The sequence below is a fragment of the Xenopus laevis genome, chromosome 1L (genome assembly GCF_017654675.1).
Source record: "Xenopus laevis strain J_2021 chromosome 1L, Xenopus_laevis_v10.1, whole genome shotgun sequence".
Taxonomy (NCBI): domain Eukaryota; kingdom Metazoa; phylum Chordata; class Amphibia; order Anura; family Pipidae; genus Xenopus; species Xenopus laevis.
Genome location: NC_054371.1, coordinates 116,851,079 through 116,875,869, shown reverse-complemented (window position 1 = coordinate 116,875,869; position 24,791 = coordinate 116,851,079). Strand labels below are relative to the sequence as shown.

The 24,791-nt window shown below is 40.7% G+C and overlaps 1 protein-coding gene across 2 annotated transcripts in view; it reads right to left on the bottom strand.

The window, feature by feature from the left end:
* stra6l.2.L (stra6-like, gene 2 L homeolog) overlaps positions 1-22,955 on the bottom strand; it is a 42,695-nt gene extending 19,740 nt beyond the window's left edge. Inside the window, exons 1-7 of one of the 2 annotated variants that reach the window (XM_041562506.1) lie at positions 22,577-22,955; positions 17,555-17,630; positions 12,327-12,427; positions 10,382-10,512; positions 7,791-7,911; positions 1,315-1,360; positions 23-154 (exon numbers count right to left, since the gene is read on the bottom strand). In XM_041562506.1, the coding sequence (XP_041418440.1) occupies positions 23-154; positions 1,315-1,360; positions 7,791-7,911; positions 10,382-10,512; positions 12,327-12,427; positions 17,555-17,630; positions 22,577-22,590 (621 nt within the window). In that variant the 5' untranslated portion in view covers positions 22,591-22,955. Of the gene's footprint in view, positions 1-22; positions 155-1,314; positions 1,361-7,790; positions 7,912-10,381; positions 10,513-12,326; positions 12,428-17,554; positions 17,631-22,576 lie in introns of those variants that run through there. The other variant, XM_041562509.1, reaches the window with a different exon arrangement.
* Between the last annotated feature and the right edge of the window lie 1,836 nt (positions 22,956-24,791).

The following is a 24,791-nucleotide window of genomic DNA, read 5'->3' as shown; positions in this document are numbered from 1 at the left end:
CAAAGTAAAAATATCTACTTACATCGATAACATCCTCTGCACCCATAATTACTCTGATTGACTTTATAAACAGGTAAGCAAATCTGATAAGCAGGAATATGAAGCAGAGCAGGCAGGGCCAGTAAAATATGAGGTTTTCATAGCTGCCTATAAACTAAAAGAGCAACAGATTATAATTTTATATTAAAGGGAAAGGAAAGTGTATGTTGTCTTTGTGGTACTAGGATTTCACAGTATAAGTATATTTTCAACAAAATGCCTGTAACGTGGTTTAATGAATAAGAATCTTTACTTTACAGACTCAGATCCCAAAGGATTAAATACCAGATATGATATACTGTCTAGTCTGAACATTATAGATAATTCATGTTCCTTGAATGTCTACCGTTTGTAATATATAATGGTTTTTTGCTTTGTCATGTTTTGCAATGGTTTTATAAAGATTTGTCTACTGAAAACCTTTTTCCTGTATTGAACCAATTTAAAACTCTATTTTCATGAACCTATGACTAAGGACAGAACCGCTGAAACTCATCAGGCCCTAGCAATGCTGTTGGGAGCTGTATGTTTTTAACATGGAGTGAATAAAGATCTTGTTTTTAATTGATCTAGGCTTTCCGCCTATCTTTCTCTTCTTGGGGGGTTATTTATCAAAGTCCGAATTTATCTCAATATTTTATGCTACAAACTCTGATCAAATCTGCCCTGGTTTTTTACACTTATTTATTATTACATTTTCCCGAAAATTTGCTTTGCGGGAAAAAAAAATCAGATTTTCACGATTTTTTTGTGGATTTTTCAAGTTTTTTTCATCCGAAAACTCAGATTTTTGCTGGAAAACTCGTAAAACTTCGGGGCATTGCACGAAACCCAGTGCACATCATAACATCATTGGGACTTACTTCTCCCATTGACTTATATGCAACTTTTTGCATTCGGACTTTAATAAATAACCCCCTTGGAGTTCACAGCGACGGAAGCTTTTCCTGTATAATAAGCAAGCACCTGGCCATACTATGCAGTTTTGAGACACAGGCAAGTTTTGCTATTCCTGCAGTGCAGATTAAATCTATAGCACTTTGCCTTTTTTAATACAATACATTATATTGGTCAATAAATTATATATTCAGTTTGCCAGATGGATGTGGGAGGACTCGTTTTGCTTCTCTTTATAAACTGAGAGATTGTATTGTGCAAGATAAAACGGATGAATTTACACAATATTTGCACAATACCATGGTTGGCTTAGAATGTTCCACTCCTTCAATACATGAATGATTCAAGTTACAGCAAGTTACAGTTTGAAATACTTACATCTCCATCTGGGCACGAGACAATGTCTATTGTAGCAATGATAAACCTGCAAACACGACTCTCATTAAAACAAAAGACATGGAAAATCTACTATAATCAGATTACTTTTGTTTGTGTGCAAAATGTTTTACCTGTTCAGTGTTTATATCCAATTAAAGGAGTAATTCACTTTTTAAATAAAAATGGGCTTAGAACTGACATCTATTTTAATTTTCAAATGGTCTAAATCTTTTATTGAAGTGTTTCTGAAGTTTCTATTCTGTTCATTTATGTCCTTCAGCTATAATGGTTGTTGTGCTTATAAAGTTGGTACCCCTGACTGATATGGCCCTAGGATGGGCAGCGTAAGGGCCATTGCCACAAGAAGTAGACCTGCCACATGTGGTACCAAGACAGACTTTATTAGGTAATATCTCACAGGGTAATGGTAGCCAACTGACCAACAATTATCAGTTACAGCAGTGCTGTCGAAATTCTGTGGTACCAGGGACTGGAATTTGACTCGCATACATGGTGGAGAGCTAATAATGGAAGCCAGTGTTTACCAATACCCGTTTTTAAACTGAACACACTTTAAGTTAACCCATGTTACCACAAGCGCTTTTAAGACTTGTCCACATAAATGGTGGTAGCACACCAAAAAACCAAATGATTGGTGCTCACTGCAGGGATAACACTCATAAGCACACACAAGGAACATAGGGCAGGCAGAGTATGGCACATACAAGGAACATAGGGCAGGCAGAGTATGGCATACATTGGGTGCATAGGGCAGGCAGAGTATGGCACACAGGTAGCGCAGGGCAGACAGATTATGGCACACATAAGAAGCTTAGGGCAGGCAGAGTATGGCACACAGAAGGAGGGTAGTTTAGGCAAAGTATGGCACACACAGGAGCATAGCAGAGTATGATACATACAAGGAGCATAGGGCAGGCAGGGTATGGCACACACCAGGAGCATAGAGCAGGCAGAGTATGGAACACACAAGGAGCATAGGGCAGGCATAGTATGGCACAAACAGGGAGCATAGGGCAGGCAGAGTATAGCACTCACAGGGAGCATAGGGCAGGCAGAGTATAGCACACACATGGAGCATAGGGCAAGCAGAATATGGCACAAACAAGGAGCATATGGCAGGCAGAGTATGTCCCACTGGTATTGTAGGGCAGGCAGAGTATGGCACACACAAGGATCATATGGCAGACAGAGTATGGCAAACACAGGGAGCATAGGGCAGGCAGAGTATGTGTCACGATCGCCGCCCGGAGCAGGTCCTGGAGCTCCGGGCGGCGCGTCCCTCCCTGCCGGCGTCGCTCCCAAAATGGCGGCGCCCATGGCCGCCACATGGGTAGCGGCGCCGGCGCGATGATGTCAGCGCGTCGACGTCGGCGCAAGGACGCCGATGACGTCAGTATGGCGCCAAATTCAAATATAAAAGCCTTACTAAGACGCCAGAATGGCGCCCAAGTATAGGAATCATTTCCTATGAGAATCCTGGGTTCCCTGTGAGCTTCTATAAGCTATATCCTGTTCCTGATTGTTATTTTGACCCTTGCCTGGACTTTGGACTTTGTTGTTATCTGCCTGCCTGTGAACTCTTGCCTGGATCCTGACTACTCTTTGAATTAACCCTTTGGACACCGCGACCTTGCTCCCTCAAGAGGGTTTCCTCCTCGATCCTGACTACCTCCCTGGAGGGAGCTCCCAGCTCCCTGACATTATACTTGGGCCATGGATCCTACTGAGGAAGCTACGCCTGATGTCGGACGAGCGCTCCACGGACTGGCATCCCGCATGCAGGAATATGAAGCCCAGCAGTACCACATAGGACAGGCACTCGATACCCTTCTCTCCCGAGTGCCTCCAGCGCCTCCTGCTTCCCAAGCGGCGGCAAATCCTCCCATGGCGGACGTCTCGTCTAGCACAGGTTTCTCGTCTGGTGAGCCTCGTATTCCGCCTCCTCCTCGCTTCAGTGGGGACCCACAGGCCTGCAGAGGTTTCGCTACACAGTGCCAGATCCAGTTCGAGTTTCAACCCTCACACTTCCCCAATGAACGTTCCAAGGTGGGGTATGTGATGTCTCGTTTGGTGGGCAAACCGCTTGAGTGGGCAACATCTCTTTGGGAGAAGAATTCTCCACTGACTTTTGATGCCAAGGCTTTTCTTCAAGCATTTCGTACTGTGTTTGATGCCCCGGGTCGGGTTACTAATGCCCCTTCTCGTCTTCTGCAACTCCGACAGGGAAACCGCAGTGTCAGTGACTATGCTATTGACTTTAGAACTTTGATGGCTGAAACTTCCTGGAATGACGATGCCTATAAGGCCGTATTCTATCAAGGTCTGTCTATTCGCATTAAAGATGATCTTGTCTCCAGGGAGTTCCCTGATCTGCTGGAAGATTTGATTGCACTATCCATTAAGGTGGACACTCGTCTCAGAGAGCATCAAGTAGAGAGGGAGCGTTGTAAACGATTTCAACCCTTGTTGGCACCTCGCTTCCAGAGACCTCTCTTGCAAACTCCAGCTGCTCAAGCTTCTCCTTCTCCTCCGGAGGAACCGATGCAGGTTGGAGGGGCTCGTCTCTCCGAACAAGAAAGACTCCGTAGACGAATGGCTGGCTTATGTCTGTATTGTGACGGACAGTCTCATTTTGCGAACTCTTGTCCGGTGAAGCCCACGAGTTCTGTTCCCCGAGGTATATCTAGGGTAACTCATGTAGGGGGCACTACTCCGAAGTTTCAAGAGAACACTCACAGGTTTCTCCTTCCTTTACAGATTCGCCTAGCCACTAAGACCATAGTCGGCTCAGCTTTCATTGATTCTGGAGCTGCTGGGAACTTCATGGACGCTCTTTTCGCCAAACACATGGAAGTTCCCTTATTTCCGTTGTCTACTCCGCTTCGAGTCACTGCCATTGACGACAGACCCCTGGAGGCTGAATTTATCTCTAAAACAACGGGGGAATTGCCTGTGCAGGTTGGGACGCTGCATAAAGAAAGACTATCGTTCCTTATTATTTCCTGCCCGTCCGTTCCTGTTGTTTTGGGTCTCCCTTGGCTGCGCCTGCATAACCCCACCATTGATTGGTCCGCAGGACAGATTTCCCGATGGAGCCCATTTTGCCAGCAGCACTGTCTTCCTGCTGAACCCCTCCAGAGGGTGAATATCTCTATGTCTGATCTGAAGACACTCTACCCTCCTTCTACAGGAAATTCTCTGATGTATTCTGTAAGAAATCCGCAGAATTCCTTCCTCCACATCGACCATACGATTGTCCTGTCGATCTCCTGCCAGGAACCATGCCCCCTAGGGGTCGCACCTATCCTCTTTCTCCGGCTGAGACTTCTGCCATGAAAGATTATATTCAGGAAAATCTCCAGCGGGGGTTTATCCGTCCCTCTACTTCTCCTGCCGGGGCAGGTTTCTTCTTCGTGGAAAAGAAGGATGGAGGCCTACGTCCTTGCATTGACTACCGGGGCCTTAATAAAATCACTGTTAAAAACCGGTACCCCTTACCTTTGATTGCTGAACTCTTTGACCAATTGAAAGGGGCTAAAATTTTCACTAAGTTAGATCTCCGTGGGGCGTACAACCTCATCCGCATCCGTGAAGGGGATGAATGGAAAACGGCATTCAACACTCGGGATGGGCACTATGAATATCTCGTGATGCCCTTTGGCCTCTGTAATGCCCCCGCTGTCTTTCAGGAGCTCGTGAATGACATTTTCCGGGATCTCTTGGGAAAGTCTGTGGTCATGTACCTGGATGACATCCTAATCTTCTCGAAAGACCTCGAATCTCACCGCTCCCATGTGAAAGAAGTACTCTCTCGTTTGAGGAAGAACTCTCTCTTCGCCAAGTTGGAGAAATGTGTCTTTGAAGTGTCTAAGATTCCTTTTTTGGTTTATATCATCTCCCCAAAAGGTTTCGAGATGGATCCCGTCAAGGTGTCAGCAATCCAAGAATGGCCCCTTCCCTTGAGCACCAAGGCTATACAAAGGTTCATCGGATTTGCCAACTACTACCGGCAATTCATCAGGGGGTTTTCTTCCCACATTGCACCTATCCTTACTCTCATCCGGAAAGGGGGCAATCCCAGGTCCTGGCCTCCAGTTGCCGTAGAAGCTTTTCAGTCCCTAAAAGACGCATTTTCTTCTGCCCCAGTCCTCCGTCATCCGGATCCTAAGTTGCCCTTTTGCATTGAGGTGGATGCATCTGAGGTAGGTGCAGGGGCTATCCTGTCCCAGAGACATTCTACCGATGGGAAATTGCACCCCTGTGCCTTTTTCTCCAGAAAGTTTTCTCCTGCAGAACAGAATTATGATGTAGGAAATCGAGAACTCCTGGCTGTCAAACTTGCTCTCGAAGAGTGGCGTCACCTCCTGACTGAATCCTCGTCAGGCCAGGTGGGCTCTGTTCTTCTCCCGCTTCAACTTTGTCTTGACCTTTCGTCCTGGCTCCAAAAATCGGAAAGCTGACGCTCTGTCTCGAAGTTTCACTCCGGTGGATCGTACTCCTGAAAGACAAGAGCCTATTATTCCTCCTGTCAAGATCATCGCTTCACTGTACCCTCAGTTTGCTGATCAAATCCTGGCTGGTCAATCTTCTGCTCCTCCTGATACCCCCATCGGATTGGCTTTTGTACCTCCTGAGCTTCGTCTGCCTATTCTGCAACAGACTCATAGTTCCAAACAAGCGGGACATCCTGGTCCTGTTAAAACTCTTGAACTTTTAAGGCGTCTTGTCTGGTGGCCGACAATCCGTAAAGATGTCAAAGACTTTGTTTCTGCCTGTACTGTTTGTGCCACTTCCAAGTCCAGCCATTCTCGCCCCAGTGGGTTACTACAGCCGTTGCCTGTTCCCTCTCGTCCTTGGACGCATTTGGCAATGGACTTCATTGTTGAACTCCCTCCTGTGGGAACACCGTGATTTGGGTTGTCATTGACCGCTTCAGCAAGATGGCCCACTTCATCCCTCTACGGAAGCTTCCATCTGCAGTGGAGTTGTCACAGTTGTTCATCCAGTTCATTTTTCGCCTGCATGGCTTCCCAACTGAGATCGTTTCTGACAGAGGGTCTCAATTCACGGCTAAATTCTGGCGTTCCCTGTGCAAAGATCTAGGTATTAATCTTCAGTTCTCCTCAGCTTATCATCCCCAGACTAATGGAGTGGCTGAGCGAGTGAACCAAGCCTTGGAACAGTTCTTGAGGAACCACGTTTCCCTTTGTCAAGATGATTGGTCTGATTCCTCCCATGGGCGGAATTTGCTCATAACAATGCCTGCCACACTTCCACTGGAAGGTCTCCATTTATGTCGGTGTATGGTCAACACCCTCAAGCCTTCCCACAAGACTTTGTGTTGTCTGATGTTCCGGCCGCGGATGACCATGCAGCCCACATGTCTGCTGTTTGGGCTGCAACCAAGTCAAACCTGGAGAAGAGTGCTCTGGTTCACAAGACGTTTGCAGATCGTAGACGTAGACCCTCTCCTCCCTACAAGGTCGGTGATAAAGTCTGGTTGTCTTCCAGGAACATTCGGTTGAAGGTAGCATCTCCTAAGTTGGGTCCGAGGTTCGTAGGTCCATTTTCGATCTCGGAGGTGATCAATCCTGTGGCCGTCAGACTTCAGCTTCCCCCTGAGATGCGAATTCCCAACGTGTTTCATGTCTCCTTGGTGAAACCCGCTACCTCCAACCGCTTTTCCGTTGTCCAGCCTCCCCCTCCTACTATCTCTGTGGATGGTCAACAAGAATATGAGGTGGAGAAGATCCTTGACTCCAGAATCTCCAGGGGTTCTATTCAGTACCTCATCAAGTGGAAAGGCTTTGGCCCTGAAGAATGCTCCTGGGAAGGATGCTCTGATGTCCATGCTCCTCGTCTGGTGAGGGAGTTCCACTCTAAATTTCCCCAGAAGCCCAGTCCTGGTGGTCCGGAGGCCCCCCGTGAGGGAGGGGGTACTGTCACGATCGCCGCCCGGAGCAGGTCCTGGAGCTCCGGGCGGCGCGTCCCTCCCTGCCGGCGTCGCTCCCAAAATGGCGGCGCCCATGGCCGCCACGTGGGTAGCGGCGCCGGATGCCGATGACGTCAGAATGGCGCCAAATTCAAATATAAAAGCCTTACTAAGACGCCAGAATGGCGCCCAAGTATAGGAATCATTTCCTATGAGAATCCTGGGTTCCCTGTGAGCTTCTATAAGCTATATCCTGTTCCTGATTGTTATTTTGACCCTTGCCTGGACTTTGGACTTTGTTGTTATCTGCCTGCCTGTGAACTCTTGCCTGGATCCTGACTACTCTTTGAATTAACCCTTTGGACACCGCGACCTTGCTCCCTCAAGAGGGCTTCCTCCTCGATCCTGACTACCTCCCTGGAGGGAGCTCCCGGCTCCCTGACAGTATGAGATCTTCAGTATATTTTGGGGATATCAAATACTACAACACATGAAAACATTTAATACAGACGATCAATCTTACCAAGTGAGAGTGTACAGAAATCCAGTAACAGACCCAAATAATCTATTTTTAGTGGTAAGACAGGCAAAAATAGGATAAAAAGACAGTCCAACTTCAATGGCTCCAATAAAAAGACCAAGGGCTGAAAAATACAATATGTTATGAATATATGTTATTCACTCCAGGTTTGAATAATTACTCTTCAAAATGATCTAAAAAGAAACTTATCATCTTATGATCTGGAAGATGGAAATGGTGCATGAAAAGTCACCTATGGTGACAGATCTCTAAGGCCCTTTGACAATAATCACGTAGAACTTTTCATTAAACAGCATCAAGAGTCCACAATATATTGTGTATGTGTGTAAAGCACACCTTCCCCCATAATAGTGTATAATTCTAGCTCTATCCATAGTTTATATTCTCTCCCTGCCCATAGCTTATATTTTCTTCCTTTCCCATTAACTTTTTGTATTCACTTCTGACAAACCTTAATTTCTATTACAACAAACTAGCGATTTCATTTGTTTAACCCATTAATTGACGATTTTGTGCTATTTTGTATGCTGCTCCTATTGCGCAACTAATTCTGCTGTATGGCAGCTTTCAGGTATATTCTACATCAACTAAAATCACTCAGAGTGCCTTTCTGACCTATTTTAACATGAGAAGTAAAATGTTTGAGTGACACACTACACTATACAAATCAGTGATGATCCTCAACCAGTGGCTCCCAAGCAACATGTTGCTCACCAACCCCTTGGATATTGCTGTCAGTGGCAGGTGCGTATTTCTTAATTACTGCCTTGAAGCTTTAGTTGGCATAACAACCATGTATTGTACCAAACAGATCATGCTATATGCTGCCAGTCTACATATGGGCTACCTAAGCTAATCACAACCACAATTTGGCATCCCAGTTTGGGATACTTATTAGAGTAGCATACACCAGGATCCCTTCTTAAGGGAAGCCTTTGTCACACTGTAGCTCTGAATAATTTGGAGGTCCACAGCACACTTGTGATGAACTCAAGTAACAAATACATTGCCAGCCACAGTCAGCATAATTGTCTAAAACGTATTCTCCTCCTATACCTTTGGGTCCCTAACTGGGTGAGTACCACCAGGACACTGAATCCTCACTGCGTCTTCGTTGGAGCTTTAGCTTCTCATCTCTCTAACCTACGTCTCACCACCTGCAGTGTGCTCCAACCAACTCTACCCTACCATTATCTCACCTATTCACTCCTACCAGTTACCTTTGTGAGATGGCTTACCTCAGGCTCCCTGGCTTCATGCACTATACCTTCTCTCATCATCAGTTATTACAAAAGAAACATTTCCCCACTCCTTACACCTTGGCAAATGTTTAAAGTTTCACCACAAAGCAACACTTCACTGGGTTGTGCAAAGAACTTTGTACACAAAGTTAAATTGAGACCAGATGTAAAACCAGTACCATTTCCTGATTCAGCATGGGAAAAACCTGCTATTGATATTATCGGTCCTTTTACAGATGCTCCTATAGACTGCAGATTTGCTATAACCTTGATAGACTATTACAGTAAATGGCCTGAAATTGCATTTGTTTCTCATAAAACATCAGCTACAGTAATAACATTTCTGTCTACAGTCTTCATCAGAGAAGGTAATACACAGGAGTTAATATCAGACAACGGACCACAGTTTGTCTCATATGAGTTTGAATCCTTTCTGAGAGAGAGAAATATTGTGTATAGGATACATAACGACATAACTACAGAGAAACGCGCCATGCAACATCTCCAGCTGAATTATCACATGGCAGACAGATGTGGAAGTTACATGTTGCAGACATCAAACTTCCACAAAATAATGTGCCTACAAAATCATCTACTACTGACATTGTGAAACGTCAACAAGACAAATGTAAGGCTTATACTGACAGAAAACGTGGTGAAAGAGAAGTGCACTTTCAGCCTGGATCTTTAGTCAGAATTAATAAACCAGGAATACTGAAACAAGGACAATCTAAATTTACTACACCACTTGAAGTGAGATGCCAGTGAGGACCATACACATATGAACTGTCTGATGGACACATTTGGAATGCAAGTCGTCTTGCTCCTGTTAGATATGACTTTGGAGAAGCTCCATTTGATGAAGGACATTTTCCTACTCCTGATGTCAACTACAATAGGCCTGAAGAAAGTGAACCTATAAGGCGTACTGAGAGAATCAGAAAACTATCTGCATGGACCAAGGACTTTGTGATGTGAAGAATGTATAATATTGTTTTAAAATGCATACTGTTTAATTGTTGATGTTATTATAGTTGTCCAAATGCTTTCAAATTATAGGGGGAATATGTGGTGTTCATGCAAATGGCCTGTAGATGTCACTGTGCTCATACTTATACTGTGCATACTTCCTGGTAGCTTAAAAGTGAAAGTGAAATCTTACTGTTGTGTAATGCCTGCATGAGTCTCTGCTAATAAAGCACTGTTATACTCTACTCATCCTCGGCTACCCAAAACATAACAAACTTATTTTTAAGCTGCTGTTAGTCATTTAAGACCAGTTGAAGGATTGAAGAGAGAAAAAATAATCAGGAAAGGAAAACAGTGTATTACCTTTTGCCCAAGTAGGCAATCCTATGGGAAGATATTCCTCTGAAAATAGTAATATGACTTTGTTAGCTATTGCACCAAATGCAAAACCAAAGGACCACCTGTTGCTGAAATTTCCAATAAGATCTAATGGACTGTCAAAATGATATATGAATTAGAGGAAATGTAAATGCACATTCAGAACTATAATAATAAAATGTAAATATATTACAATCGCAATAGCCTACAACAGGGTTTACATTACATTACATCACGCAGATTATTGAAACATCTGATTTCTATTGCAAGTTAGCAACTGTCTAGTATGTGTCATTCAGTTATAGAAAACTTAAAATATTATACCTGATCCTATAAACACTGTGATAACATTTCAAGGTTTATGGTATAGGGTATTGATCTCCAACCAGTGGCTTGTTAGCAACATGTTACTCACCAACCCTTTGGATGTTGCTCTCAGTGTCCTCAAAGCAGGTGATTATTTTTGAATTCTTGGCTTGGAGATAAATTTTGGTTACATAAAAACAAGGTGTACTGCCTGAGCCTCTTGTAGGCTGCCAATCCAAATAACCCTTATTTATCAACCCCAGGGACTATTTAATTTGTGTTGCTCCCCAACTCTTTTTACATTTTAATGTGGCTCACAGGCGGAAAAGGTTGGGGACCCCTGGTATATGGGGCTGATTCTTGGCCTGTGTTTCTTGCCAGGCCAAATAATCAGCCCTGTGTTAGCCTAAGATTCTCAGCACATGTCACCCTTCGCTACTTGATAATGACTGATCCATCAGCTTATCAGTGCAATTTTACAATTTTTTACAATGTCAAATACAGTAAATGTAACTTGTATAGAGATACTGCCACAGAAGTGTATCTATATTTGTTGACAGCCTCTTGAAAAAAAAAAATTACTTAGCCATGCAGATGGCAGATTTATTAGCCTTTGATAACAAGATAGTAAGCATAATCCCAGATTAAAATATTACAATCAAATCAGCTTTCTTCCAATCGACTACCATTCCAAATGAGGGGAAGTTTGAGAAAATCAGAAAGAATGGTCTGGCTAAAAAATCTTATTAAGTCTTGGGCCTTGTTCATTTTTATTTTTCATTTGATAGGATGTGTGTCAACCACTGACAACTTGTTTTACAAAAAAAAAAAGAAAATTAATAATGATATAAACAGCAATGTTTCTGGGACTGCTACTGCTTGAGGTACCTTGCCTCATGGCAGGAGTGGCTATAAAATTAAAAAAGAAAGTCCAGCAGTTGCTTAAATTATATAAATATGCAACACCCTGATGAATTTTGATTATTTAACCAAGACACAGAGCAGGTGCACCTATTTACTGAAAACACACAGTGTCACTGGAATTATCCTAGTGAGCAACATACCACCATCTTCATGACTCCCAGGCATCCCTTGTGGCTACTGTGTGAAAATATCACTGTATAAACAGCTCTGCCACATGTACCCAACTAACATCCATATATATATACTGTATATATATATATATATATATATATATATATATATATATAAATATAAATCTTAACATAGCACTTGTGTAGAATATATGTATTATAGCAGATTATTTGCTCCCTACATAAATAAATGATTAGAAGTCAACTTTTTTTTTACCTATAAAAGGAGTCGGCCTGCAACCTTGCAACTTTATATGATCAAAGAACTCCTTGGTAACTTCTAATATCTCTAGGGCTAATTTATCCCATTTATATATATATATATATATATATATATATATATACAAATTGTATATGTATGTGTGTATATATAGAGAGAGAAAGAAAGAGAGAGAGAGCGAGAGAGAGAGAGAGAGAGAATGAACGCATACTGTAGATACGATATTTGTCATCTAAATGCAAGCAGGTCTCACAAGTATCACTTAATTTTAACACCAATAAGGGGCAATAACATTAAATATAAATCTTACATGACAATTCCAAATCTTCCATTGAGCAGGTATAATTTGTTGTCTAGTTTTGATTTGTTAACACGCCTCTCAAGATAAGATAGTGTCAAAATGATAATAATCTGTAAAAAAAGAAAAGAAAAAGAATATATATATATATATATATATATATATATATATATATATATATATATATATGTGCAAGCAAGTAATTATGTGTGGCAACAGTTTTAGGGGCACATTTACTATGGGTCAAATATCGAGGGTTAATTAACCCTCGATATTCGACCATCGAAGTTAAATCCTTCGACTTCGAATATTGAAGTCAAAGGATTACTGCGATTAAATCCTTCGAATCGAACGATTAGAAGGATTTTAATCCATCGATCGAACGATTTTGATTCGATCAGAAATTGCTAGGAAAGCCTATGGGGACCTTCCCCATAGGATAACATTGGTCCTCGGTAGGTTTTAGGTGGCGAAGTAGGTGGTCAAAGTTTTTTTTAAAGAGACAGTACTTTGACTATTGAATGGTCGAATAGTCGAACGATTTTTAGTTCGAATCGTTCAATTCAAAGTCGTAGTCGAAGTTCAAAGCAGCCAATTCGATGGTTGAAGTAGCCAAAAAAATACTTCGAAATTCAAAATATTTTTTATTCTAATCAGTTCACTCGAGCTAAGTAAATGTGCCCCTTAGTGTCTCACTGTCTCACATATATCATTTGCACATTTTTTTGGCCCATGTACAAAGCAAGCACAAGTGTAAAATGCTAAAATGGTTGCAAAAGTGATGCTGTTTATAAAGGTACTTGTGTCCATGTGTTCCCCTTTGCAACATGAAGTGAGTTACAATTCCCCCTTCATTCAGTTCTAATGAATCATAATTCATAAGGACAATAATTCCAATATTGTCATAGTGGGTTGCATCAAGAGCTGCATCTGACAATTTAATTGGAGGTTACTGCTGTTATTAACACCATTTGAACACTTAGGGGCAGATTTACTAAGGGTCGAATATCGAGGGTTAATTAACCCTCGATATTCGACTAGGAACTAAAATCGTTCGACTTCGAATATCGAAGTCGAACGATTTAGCGCTAATCCTACGATCGAACGATCGAAGGATTATTCATTCGATCGAACGATTAAATCCTTCGATTCGAACGATTCGAAGGATTTTAATCCAACGATCGAAGGAATATCCTTCGATCAAAAAAACACAGGCAAGCCTATGGGGACCTTCCCCATAGGCTAACATTGAGTTCGGTAGCTTTTAGCTGCCGAACTAGGGGGTCGAAGTTTTTCTTAAAGAGACAGTACTTCGATTATCGAATGGTCGAATAGTCGAACGATTTTTAGTTCGAATCGTTCGATTCGTAGTCGAAGTCGTAGTCGAAGGTCGAACTAGCCCATTCGATGTTCGAAGTAGCCAAAAAAACACTTCGAAATTCGAAGTTTTTTTAATTCGAATCCTTCACTCGAGCTTTGTAAATGTGCCCCTTATACTTGAGAAAAAAAACACATGTACAGACCTTGATTTGTATTTATATTAGGGCATTGTATGCAAGTTGTGGGGGGGGCAATGTATTGGCTATTACACTTGAGTTCTGGGGGAAGTGTTGCATTGTGAGTAAAAACATGGCAATTTGCAATTAAATTCTGCACTTTGAGCCCAACAGTGCAAAAATGAGCATAGTAAAAGATGCACAATAAAATAATGATATACTCCAGTAACAGAAATAAACATTCAGACGTGCTAGTTATTGTGTTCCCTGTCACAGCCTAGCTGTAATGATACATGCCCATGTGGAAGCAGGAAATATGTACTGAGCTCAGACATCTTCTCTCTAAAAAAAAAAAACAATTGCAGGTACAGCATTCAATGCTACTACATCCACCATCTACTGGAATAAGATGCATCAAGCATCTAACAGGAGGAGAAACTGGAGAAAAGGGACTACTGACCACCAGTTTTCTCTTAACAAAAAACTGGACCCATCTATAGGAAAGCACTGTAACAACCTTAAAGGGATCCTGTCATCGGAAAACATGTTTTTTTCAAAACTCATCAGTTAATAGTGCTACTCCAGCAGAATTCTGCACTGAAATCCATTTCTCAAAAGAGCAAACAGATTTTTTTATATTCAATTCTGAAATCTGACATGGAGCTAGACATTTTGTCAATTTCCCAGCTGCCCCTGGTCATGTGACTTGTGCCTGCACTTTAGGAGAGAAATGCTTTCTGGCAGGCTGCTGTTTTTCCTTCTCAATGTAACTGAATGTGTCTCAGTGAGACATGGCATACCTCCAACATTTTGGAAATAAAAAGAGGGACAAAAAAGTTGGCGTGTGTAGCGTGGCGAATTGTTTTGACCACACCCATTTTTTATGGCCACATCCCCTAATTACCATGTTCATTTTACAAAATTTCGCAGGTTATAAAAGTTTGAACATATTTCTGTGTTTTTTTCAGGTATTACAGTTTTGCAAATGAAGGTGAATTGCCCTTTAAGCTGTGAGTGTCTAACTTTTCCCAAGGGACCTGTTATCTTATATTGTTACAATTACTTATTTCCTTATCTCGAAGTTGTTACAAAAGTATCTTATCTCCTGCTGTAGCTGTTCTGGACTCTGCCAAAAGGGGACTGCAGGTTGAGCTGTCAAAAGAAGGACTGTCCCATTTTTGGGAGGCATGACATGGGTTTTTACTATTGAGTGTTGTTGTTAGAACTAACAGGCAGCTGTTATCTTGTGTTAGGGAGCTGTTATCTGGTTACCTTCCCATTGTTCTTTTGTTTGGCTGCTGGGGGTGGAAAGGGAGGGGGTGATATCACTCCAACTTGCAGTACAGCAGTAAAGAGTGATTGAAGTTTATCAGAGCACAAGTCACATGACTTGGGGCAGCTGGGAAATTGACAATATGTCTAGCCCCATGTCAGATTTTCTAAATTAAATATAAAAAAATCTGTTTGCTCTTTTGAGAAATGGATTACAGCGCAGAATTTTGCTGGAGCAGCACTATTAACTGATTCATTTTGAAATTTTTTTTTTTCCCCATGACAGTATCCCTTTAACCAGAGTCTGGATGACTTAAAATATCACTCACATTTTCAGTACAGCAGTAAAGAGTGACTGAAGTTTATCAAAGCACAAGTCACATGACTTGGGGCACCTGTGAGACTGACAATATGTCTAGCCCCATGCTAGATTTCAAAATTTAATATCAAAAAACAGTTTTCTCTTTGGATTGGGGCTGATATACATGTTGCTAGGGGTAGGCAGAGAAGGCGTCTGCCTAGGGCGCAATCATAGGGGGCACACTATTTTTTTCTTTTTTTTTTTTAAATAGACCCTTATTTAATTGTATCTAATTATATTTAATATACTGCCTGTGCGTGATCTCTTTACTAATTCTGTAGTGCAGCGACGATCATCTGTCTGACTCCAGCAGAGCTGAGCTGGCACGTTGGTGTGGTGCCTGGCGCTCATCGGACACAGCTGGGCCCCTGGTGACTTGTGCACACTGAAAGCCAGTCCTGGTGACTGCTTCTGGGCTTATTTTCTGCTTCCTGTTGGCACAGACAGGTACAGATCATCAGGAGCAGTATACTTGCTGCTGCTGCTGGCTTCTGGCCTAGCACATATTTGGGGGACAATATTTTGCTGGCAAAGATATGGGGAATTATTTGGCTGCTGGCTGGCACAGGTACTAATTTTGGGGCATTATTTGGCTGCTGGCTGGCACAGGTACTAATTTAAGGGCATTATTTGGCTGCTGTCTGGCACAGGCACCAATATGGGGCAATATTTTGGCTGCTGGCTGGCACAGGTACTAATTTGGGGGAATTATTTGGCTGCTGGCTGGCACAGGCACAGGCACAGATATGGTGCAATATTTTGGCTGCTGGCTGGCACAGGTACTAATTTGGGGGCATTATTTGGCTACGAGTTGGTACAGATATAGATTTGGGGGACTGTATTTTGGCTGCTGTGCTGGCACAGTCACAGATTTGGGGGCGATATTTTGGCTGCTGTTGGCTGTTGTTTAACAGGATAAAATTATACAATTATCTTACTGTTTTGGGTTTTCTGATATTTTTTGTGTACTTTATTTTTTGTTAACATGTATGTATGTACTGTATGTATGTATGTATGTATAACCTTATTTATAAAGTGCTGTACAGTGCATAAAAGTACAATACATATATAAAAGTATACATGGGGAAGACAAATCACATAATAAATAAATACAGAATCATATCAGGACAAACAGTAAACAATACAGTAAATAACCATAATGATACAGAATTTTTAGTTTAACAGCAGTGACATTAACGCATGTATCAGGTATATGGGAACTAGTAGATGGGGATTTGTAATAATGGGTGCATATTTATTGGCCTAAGAAAAATAACCACAACAGATACAGCAAAGGATCCATAAATAAACATCCTGGCATGTGGCATGAAAACAGGATCTTAAAAGAAACTGTACCTATTGTTTAAAAAAGGAGGAGTGTTTGTTATTTGTCTAGCTGGTCTTTGCGTTCATTATGTCAGCCCCACCCTGCTAGGAAATTTGGCATATTATAACCACCAGGGGCTGGGTGGGGATTACAGAAAAACGATTACAAACCCTGACCAAGTCAATGGGGTATATTTATCAAAGAGTGAAGTTAATAGTGAAGTTCCGCCACTAGAGTGAAATTCCGCCACTCTCCATTCATTTCTATGGGATTTTTATAGGCGTATTTATCAAAGGGTGAACTTTCACCCATTGATAAATACGCCTTTCAAAATCTCATAGAAATTGAGAGCTGCGGAATTTCACTCTAATGGCGGAACTTTAAATTTACCCCAATATCTGTACGTGCAATTAACTCCAGCTTGCCCATTTCGCTGTTCATTTGAATGCAGACATAGGAGATCAGGTGCTGCAGAAGATGACTTTGGGTGGGGGCAGGGGTTGGGTGTGGTAGGTTACTACTTTTTGGTCTACTATTTACATTGGAAAGTTAGATCTATAGTTACTGTTGGACAGATCTCTTTTTAATTGTAGGATTTTCTTAACATGTACTTCCCTTACTTTCCTTCTCTCTAATTCTGCAGCCCATTTCCACTAGCTTGCCCATAATGCTCTAATTTACCCACCCCTTGCCTAATTTCAACATTTATCCAGACTCTTAGCTTTTCTTTCCCCTAGCACAGCTATATGTGAATCCAATGGTTATTTTGCATTATGATACTCACAGAGGGAACTAGTGAGCAATGCAGGAACAAATCCATATCTACATATTTCGTGCAGGTGGAATTTTCCATTTCATCTCTAAAATAAAGTGAAAAACAGTGTGTTGAAAATAATACACAAGGTTAAATAGTCACATTTAAGTTAATTTATGTTGAAAAAAAACCAATAGTCCAACAAATACTACCCTCCAAATGATCCCCAGGGTATATACTATGCACATGCATATCCAGACTTATCAATACACTAACATGCCACATCCAGTTGTAAATAATAAAATACTGTGTGCAACAACTTGCACATGATTTACCAATGCAATGATTGTCCTCTTTATCAGCATATGCATGAATGGCATCACTTCCAAGCACATGTTGTCAATAATAATACTGGTGTGCCATTTACTAAGTGTAAGTCAGCTATATGTGTAGGTGCAAAACCCTAAACAAAACTAAAGGTCAAATTACCAGGGGTTCCCATATGTCCTTACTATAGACTTAATTATCTCTGCAAATACTGAGACAGTTTTCTTACTGTACTGAATGGGCATTTTTATGAGTGTTTTAGCAGAGGTAATTATGATGGCAGGGTATTTTCTGGAATTTTTTACCCTTGACAAAATGCACCTTATCCTTTTTAGCATCATTATATACCTCTCTAAAAGTTGCCTATATGAAATTCTATTGGTTTATTAGCTTTTATACAAGGTATTGCATAAATGTCAGCTTCAAGGAACCCTATTTCATGTGGTTTCCATTAGAACACTGTCAAGTAAGTGTTTTGGAATGCATTTTGTAAGTTCCTGGCAAAAGGGAGGTAGCTGATTTACAAATTAATGTCATACCACCAGTCCACCACCAGCAGTCACCTTTTGATAGTAACAATATTTCATATACTATGAGCACAAGAGATGGGAGTCCTAAGGGGCATAAAACCTTAACGTCAACACACTTCGGACTTGCACCCACTCATGGCAGGTACTGCAGCATTCTTTACCTTACATTGATTTAAATAGAGCCCTCTATTGTACACTTGGTCAGCAAATTCAAGGACCAGCAAGGGCCCAACTGAAAGTTACATGTGTTCTATGATAGTTGCAACTGGCCAAGCCCAATTTGTGTAAGAAAGGTATCAGAGAGTACAACATCCACAAAATTTTGTTTAATCTAGAGATATGGGTCATTGTGAAACATGGCTTGGCTAACACACTTACATGCTTATCATTGGTGCTTTATTTAAAGGATTCTGATGCATAGAACCTGTTTGCACTTATCCAGCAAAATCCAAGATTTGGAGGAGTGTTTGCTAGATTTACTCTGCAAGCATGTGAAGAGTATCATATTATATATAAAATAAATGCATAGATTGTAAGCTCTTTGGGGTGTATTGACATTCCATACAAGAAATTATTTCAGCAGCACTCCGATTATGGTGAAAAAATTGTAGCTTTATTCGTGCCTCAAGCTAAGCGACGTTTCAAGCTGCAAAAGCTCACCATAATCGGAGTGCTGCTGAAATAATTTCTTGTACACGAATCAGACCTTGGCAAACAGAGTCACAGATGGCACCCGACATTACAAAAAGCGGTGAGAGTGTTTGTGTAGCACTACTTTGTGTTTGTTGACATTCCAATCAATTTATAATAACAGTACTCCAGTATACAGTATATATCACATGGGAACAAGAAGATTTCTAATTACTTATATACTGTAAAACTATGGAATCTGTTATATGGAGTCTGGGACTAGAGGGGTTAAAATTCCTGCCTCTTCTCTCCTTCCTCTTCTTAAGATCAGGTTTCATCAAGAAGGAGGTTGGGAGCCCACAGCCGCTCCCAAATGCAGCTAAATTCACTCTCCAAGCATCTAAAGTGAATTATATCTCATTATACAACACATATAGACAAATACAAGAGTCCTCTGCACTCAACCCATTATCAATATATTTAAGACAGATACATTTTGTGCATACTACTACTAATGGTTTTAAAAATGAGTGGTGAGCACAACTTTCCTTTGTTTACTATAGTTATACAGGAGCAGTGACCAGCTCCATGTTGTAGCTCCCACCCTTCCCAGCTATAGTCAGGTGATCCCACTGGTGTCTAATAAAAGGGCAGCCAAGTTTGGGAGTTTTACTTTGAAAGCAGCAAGTAAGTTGCAGGTAAAACTTAGTCCCTTTGTCAAATGTATAATGAAGCAATAGAATTCTTAATGAATCAGATGAAAATTGAGCATAGGACTGGCCAGATATGGGATGACTTTGACGTAGTTGGCCATCTTAAATATATTGCAATATATGGACAAACAATCCCTGTTTTGTTTAAAGGGTAAGACATTTTTCAGTAGCAGTATGCACAAAATGTCTCTGTCTTAAATATATTGATAATGGGTTGAGTGCAGAGGAATCTTGTAGTTGACTATATGTATTTTGTGGTCACAGCCTCATTGCATCCCGCCTAATGGTTTTTACAAATTAGTGGTGAGCACAACTTTCCCTTGTTTTATTTATGCATAAAGTACAATAAAGCATACAGTATGCATATCACTTGAGAACAAAAATTTTTTTATTCAGAGGAACGTTTGTAGACTCTGGAGTGTTGCTGTTTGGAAAGTTCCAGGTACCTGGATGTTGGATAAGAAATGTGATACAGGATTGGTCAATTTAATCAGTTTAATCATTATTTTAAATATTTTTTTGATAGATATCTAAGCAGAGAGTATAAAACTAGCTGTGGTATCTTATAAGTACTGTGTCACAGGAAATTAGTAGTTGGGGATTACACACGGTCAGGGCTGCCATTATGTATTAGTATGGGGTGGGGCAGATGTACAGTAGATGTGTAGAAGAAATTCCCTGTGAGTGTGATTATCGGGCCCAAAAAACTTTTTAGCTTGGTGGCTTGGGCCACTATAGTTACTCCACTGCCATACCTCCCATTTTTGCGGCCACACCCCCTAATTACCATGTTCATTTTACATAATTTGGCTGGTTATGAAAGTTTGAACACATTTCTGTGGTTTTTATATGTTATTACAGTTTTGCAAATTAAGGTGTATTGCCCTTTAAGCTGAGAGTCTTCATTTTTATCTTAACAAACTGTTACAAAAGTATGTCACGTATCTATTCTGGGCTGTCTTCCAAGACCCAATAAAGTTAGCTACTTTGTATCTGTTTTTGGCTGTTCAGTGCAACAGATCAAAGAGAAACTTATCAGTACAAGTCCTGTCAAAAGCGTGACTGTCCCGCTCAAAACGGGACAGTTGGGAGGTAATAACATCCATTTTACAGAGTAAGTATGGCACCCGGTAGTTCTATATAATTCCTGATTTCATAAGATGACTGTGTGAGTGCATTTTGTCATAAAGGTTTTTAGAGCACATTATTCTGTAGAGAAAGGACATTTTGTACCATTGTTCATGGCATTCTAGCTGCTGTAGACACAGCATTATTAGAATTTGACTTTAATATTGTGTGCAGTTACCATTCATGCAAATACATATAGAGAAAAATACAGTCCAGGGCAAATGATGGTTGGACTCTTAACATTTGTGGAAGCCTTGGTGGTGGAAACAATAGTAAATGATCCGCTGCATCCAAGGCCAGGCTCACAGAAACTGGTAGGAGGGAGGAATAAATAATGCATCACTTGCCTCCCAACATTTGAAATATGTAAAGAGGGACGAAAAGATCTGCCGGCAAAAAATTTGTGACTACCCCCCCTTTTTTGGCCACACCCCCTAAATTCCATTTTACAAAATTTGGTAGGTTATGGAAGGTTTGAACAAATTTCTGGGGGTTTTAGGGTCATGTTTTATGTGTTATTGCAGTTTAGCTATTGGAGGCAAAATTGCCCTTTAAGCTGCAAGTCACAGTTCCCCCAAGAGACCTGCTTATCTTATTAGCAGGGCTGGAACTAGGGGTAGGCAGAAGAGGCACATGCCTAGGGCTCAGTGGCAGGGAGGCGCCAGGCACGTACAGTAACTTTGTAACTCCATGAGCACAAATAACCCCTATGTATCATTCTATACTTTTTCTGAATATTTATAAATTTAATTGATGGCATAAAACATGGTACATTCACAAAGTACAAGGTACACTCTTTAATGTGAGGAGTTGTGCGGGCTGGCAATAGGACCACGCTGCCTAGCGACGCCCGTCCGGTAAATCCGGCGCTGAACAGGAGCTTGCCAGGTCCCCCCAACCAGAAAATTTTTCAGAGGTGCTCCTGTTCGTGCCTATACGCAACCTCCCTTCCTCAATGTGTGCTCAGTCAGGCAGAGGCACATCAATTAAAAGAAAAGAAAGCTACAGGGAGATTTGAACGCTATAGAGAAAACAAACGCTGCAGTCCAGGACCCCTTTTTCCCCAGGCCCCCTGTGATTTCGGGGTCTGCTTCCTCTATAGTTACACTCCTGGCAATAGGTTTGGCTAAATCTGAATCCTGAAAAACGTTCTGGGGTTCAGTAATTCGGCTTATTTTTGTATGATTTGCTTTGTGTTATTAAGGGCCACATTTATTATGCTTTGTAAAAGGAAATACTCTGGAAAAAAAAAGGGTCTTCTAGTCACTCTAAGAAAAAACATGAAAAAATGAAGCCTTTTTTTAAACCACATTATAAATATGCTCCTAAGTGTATTTTACTTGCAGAAAAAGGTAATTGTAGGCATGGACAATATTCAGTACAAAGAGGGTGTGATGCCCCTAGCCTATAGACAATGTGCCAATGAAATATTTCTCAGTCATTCTGCCCCACCAATTGCTTCAAGTGCAAGGCAGTTCAAATGTTTGGTGCCTGTAGTTAGGGTAAGTTGAAGGGAATGCAATTCCAAGCAGCTTCTGCACACCGTTTATTGAAGCATAAACATTAATAAGCTGGGAATTTCCAGTGCTACATAGATGGAACACAAATGTACGCTGAGCTCTTTCTTGCCACTGAATAAGCAAAGTACAAAGCAGCAGGTTTACTATAAATGACTTAGAATGGTATTTTTACATAATTTCAGTTTTATAAATATTGGTACTCACTCCTCGAATGACATGATGTAGCAGATCGGTGAAGCTGGAGCTAATAATTCCAATTCCAGTTGTAGGAGTCAGCTATGAAAAGAAACAAAGCAAATTTCTTTGCACTATTCAATCTTCACCATATATTCAGAATAACTAAATTCCAGTTCAGTTCATTCATTGTTTTGCATTTTTTCTTCTCACTTTCAGATGCTCAGTTTGAGAAGGATACAGCACTACTGTCTTCCGCTCTGGAGATATGTGAATGAGAAACTTAGCAACAGCTAAATATTTTCTGATGTCTGTCACGTGCTTCCTCTCTGCTAGAGTACTCTAAGAATTAAAGAGACAGCCTCAGATAAAGATAAGATTTAGAAGATCATTTAAAATATTGAATTTGTTTAAATACATTTGAAAAAAATCTTTATTTGTATCTTAAGGTGGCCATACACGTAGAGATCCGCTCAATGGGTGATTTCACCAAACAAGCAGATCTCTCCCCAGTATGCCCACATTGAGGTGGGCAATATCGGGCTGATCTCATCGTGGGCCCTAGGGTCCAATGATCGGATCATAATGCAGGCAATATGGGCGATGAGATTTTTAACCCTGCCCGATCGTCATCTTGCCAACTTTCGGCCAGATATCGTTCAGATCAACCCATCGGAGAGCCCCACACACGGGCCGCTAAGCTGCCGATTCGTTTTGTCGGCAGCTTTTATCAGCCAGTGTATGGCCAACTTTAGGAATCTTCAGTGGGGATGATCAGACCTAGAACCCAAGCAATGATATAACAAAGCAGTTTTGATTTACAGGGGAAGTAGACATTTTTTATGTAAAAAAGTTTGCTGTAGAGATATTCCATCATATAATACACAAGAGCCATGAATATCCTGTAAATGATATCCTTATAAACAGTGGTTAGTGATGTCATCGGTTATAATTGGAGCTTAGTGATGTCATTTCTGTCACATGACTCACTGAAACTTGTGTATTATAATAAATAAAGTACCCTTTCGGCCTCATGTTATGTTGTTGTCATAGAACTCCTTAGTAATATTTTATCATCATATGTGAAGCAGCTGTGGTATTATGGCATACAGGAAATTAATTTACTTAACCTACACAGTGCAGTTGTTTAAGTAATGTACTGTTTAGCACATACCTGTAGCATTAATACATAGGAGAGCAAGTTTATGGTGCACTTATTTTTTCATGGTGCACAGGATTACAATGTAGTGTTGGGCCTATGTGTGGCATTATTTCATATAAGCTAAAAATGTGTGCATAGCTGGGGCAATGCAAAGTGGGGCATAACAGGATTGTATTCCTATAATAAGAAAAAAGTACCCCACTTGCTTCAAACTCAGTCTCAAATTAAATTCCAACTATCTATTGAATATAATCTATATTGCGTGCAAAATTACTGATTACTTTGTGGTAATCGCATGAATTAAGAAAAAAGTGCTTGTGCTATAATTTAACCGGTTAAAATACCAATTAATTTAAACTTAATTTAATTAAATAAATTTACAAATATAATACAGTTCATTCTATTGTATATAGTAGGGTTTAAAAATGTAATGATATAAACTTAGCTACAATCAATTCTATTTCACACTAATTTATATCCTTTTACAAAAGGTGTGTAAACATAGAAGTTGCTGATAAACCCCCTCCAGTCAGTTTAACTTCTATGTTTACACACCTTTTGTAAAAGGATATAAATTAGTGTGAAATAGAATTGATTGTAGCTAAGTTAATATCATTACATTTTTAAACCCTACTATAAACAATAGAATGAACTATATTATATTTGTAAATTTATTTAATTAAATTAAGTTTAAATTAATTGCTATTTTAACCGGTTAAATTATAGCACAAGCACTTTTTTCTTAATTCATGCGATTACCACAAAGTAATCAGTAATTTTGCACGCAATATAGATTATATTCAACCAGTAAACCCCCGATTCTCTAAAGAATCGTTAATGAAAGAATGGTAACAACAGTGAGGCAGCAAAATGCGATGGGTGCTGATTCACTCGGCATCCCCAGGCAGCAACTGGCGACGCTAATTTGTGGGGATGTAGAGTGAATCTGTGCCTATTGCTTGTTATTACCTATCTGCTATTAGAATTCTTAAATTTTGAGTTTATTGGTAGTAAAGTGTTACTGAAAAATTTCTTTATAAACAACATTTTTTGTGAAAATGTTCTCCTGTCCTTGAATGAGTT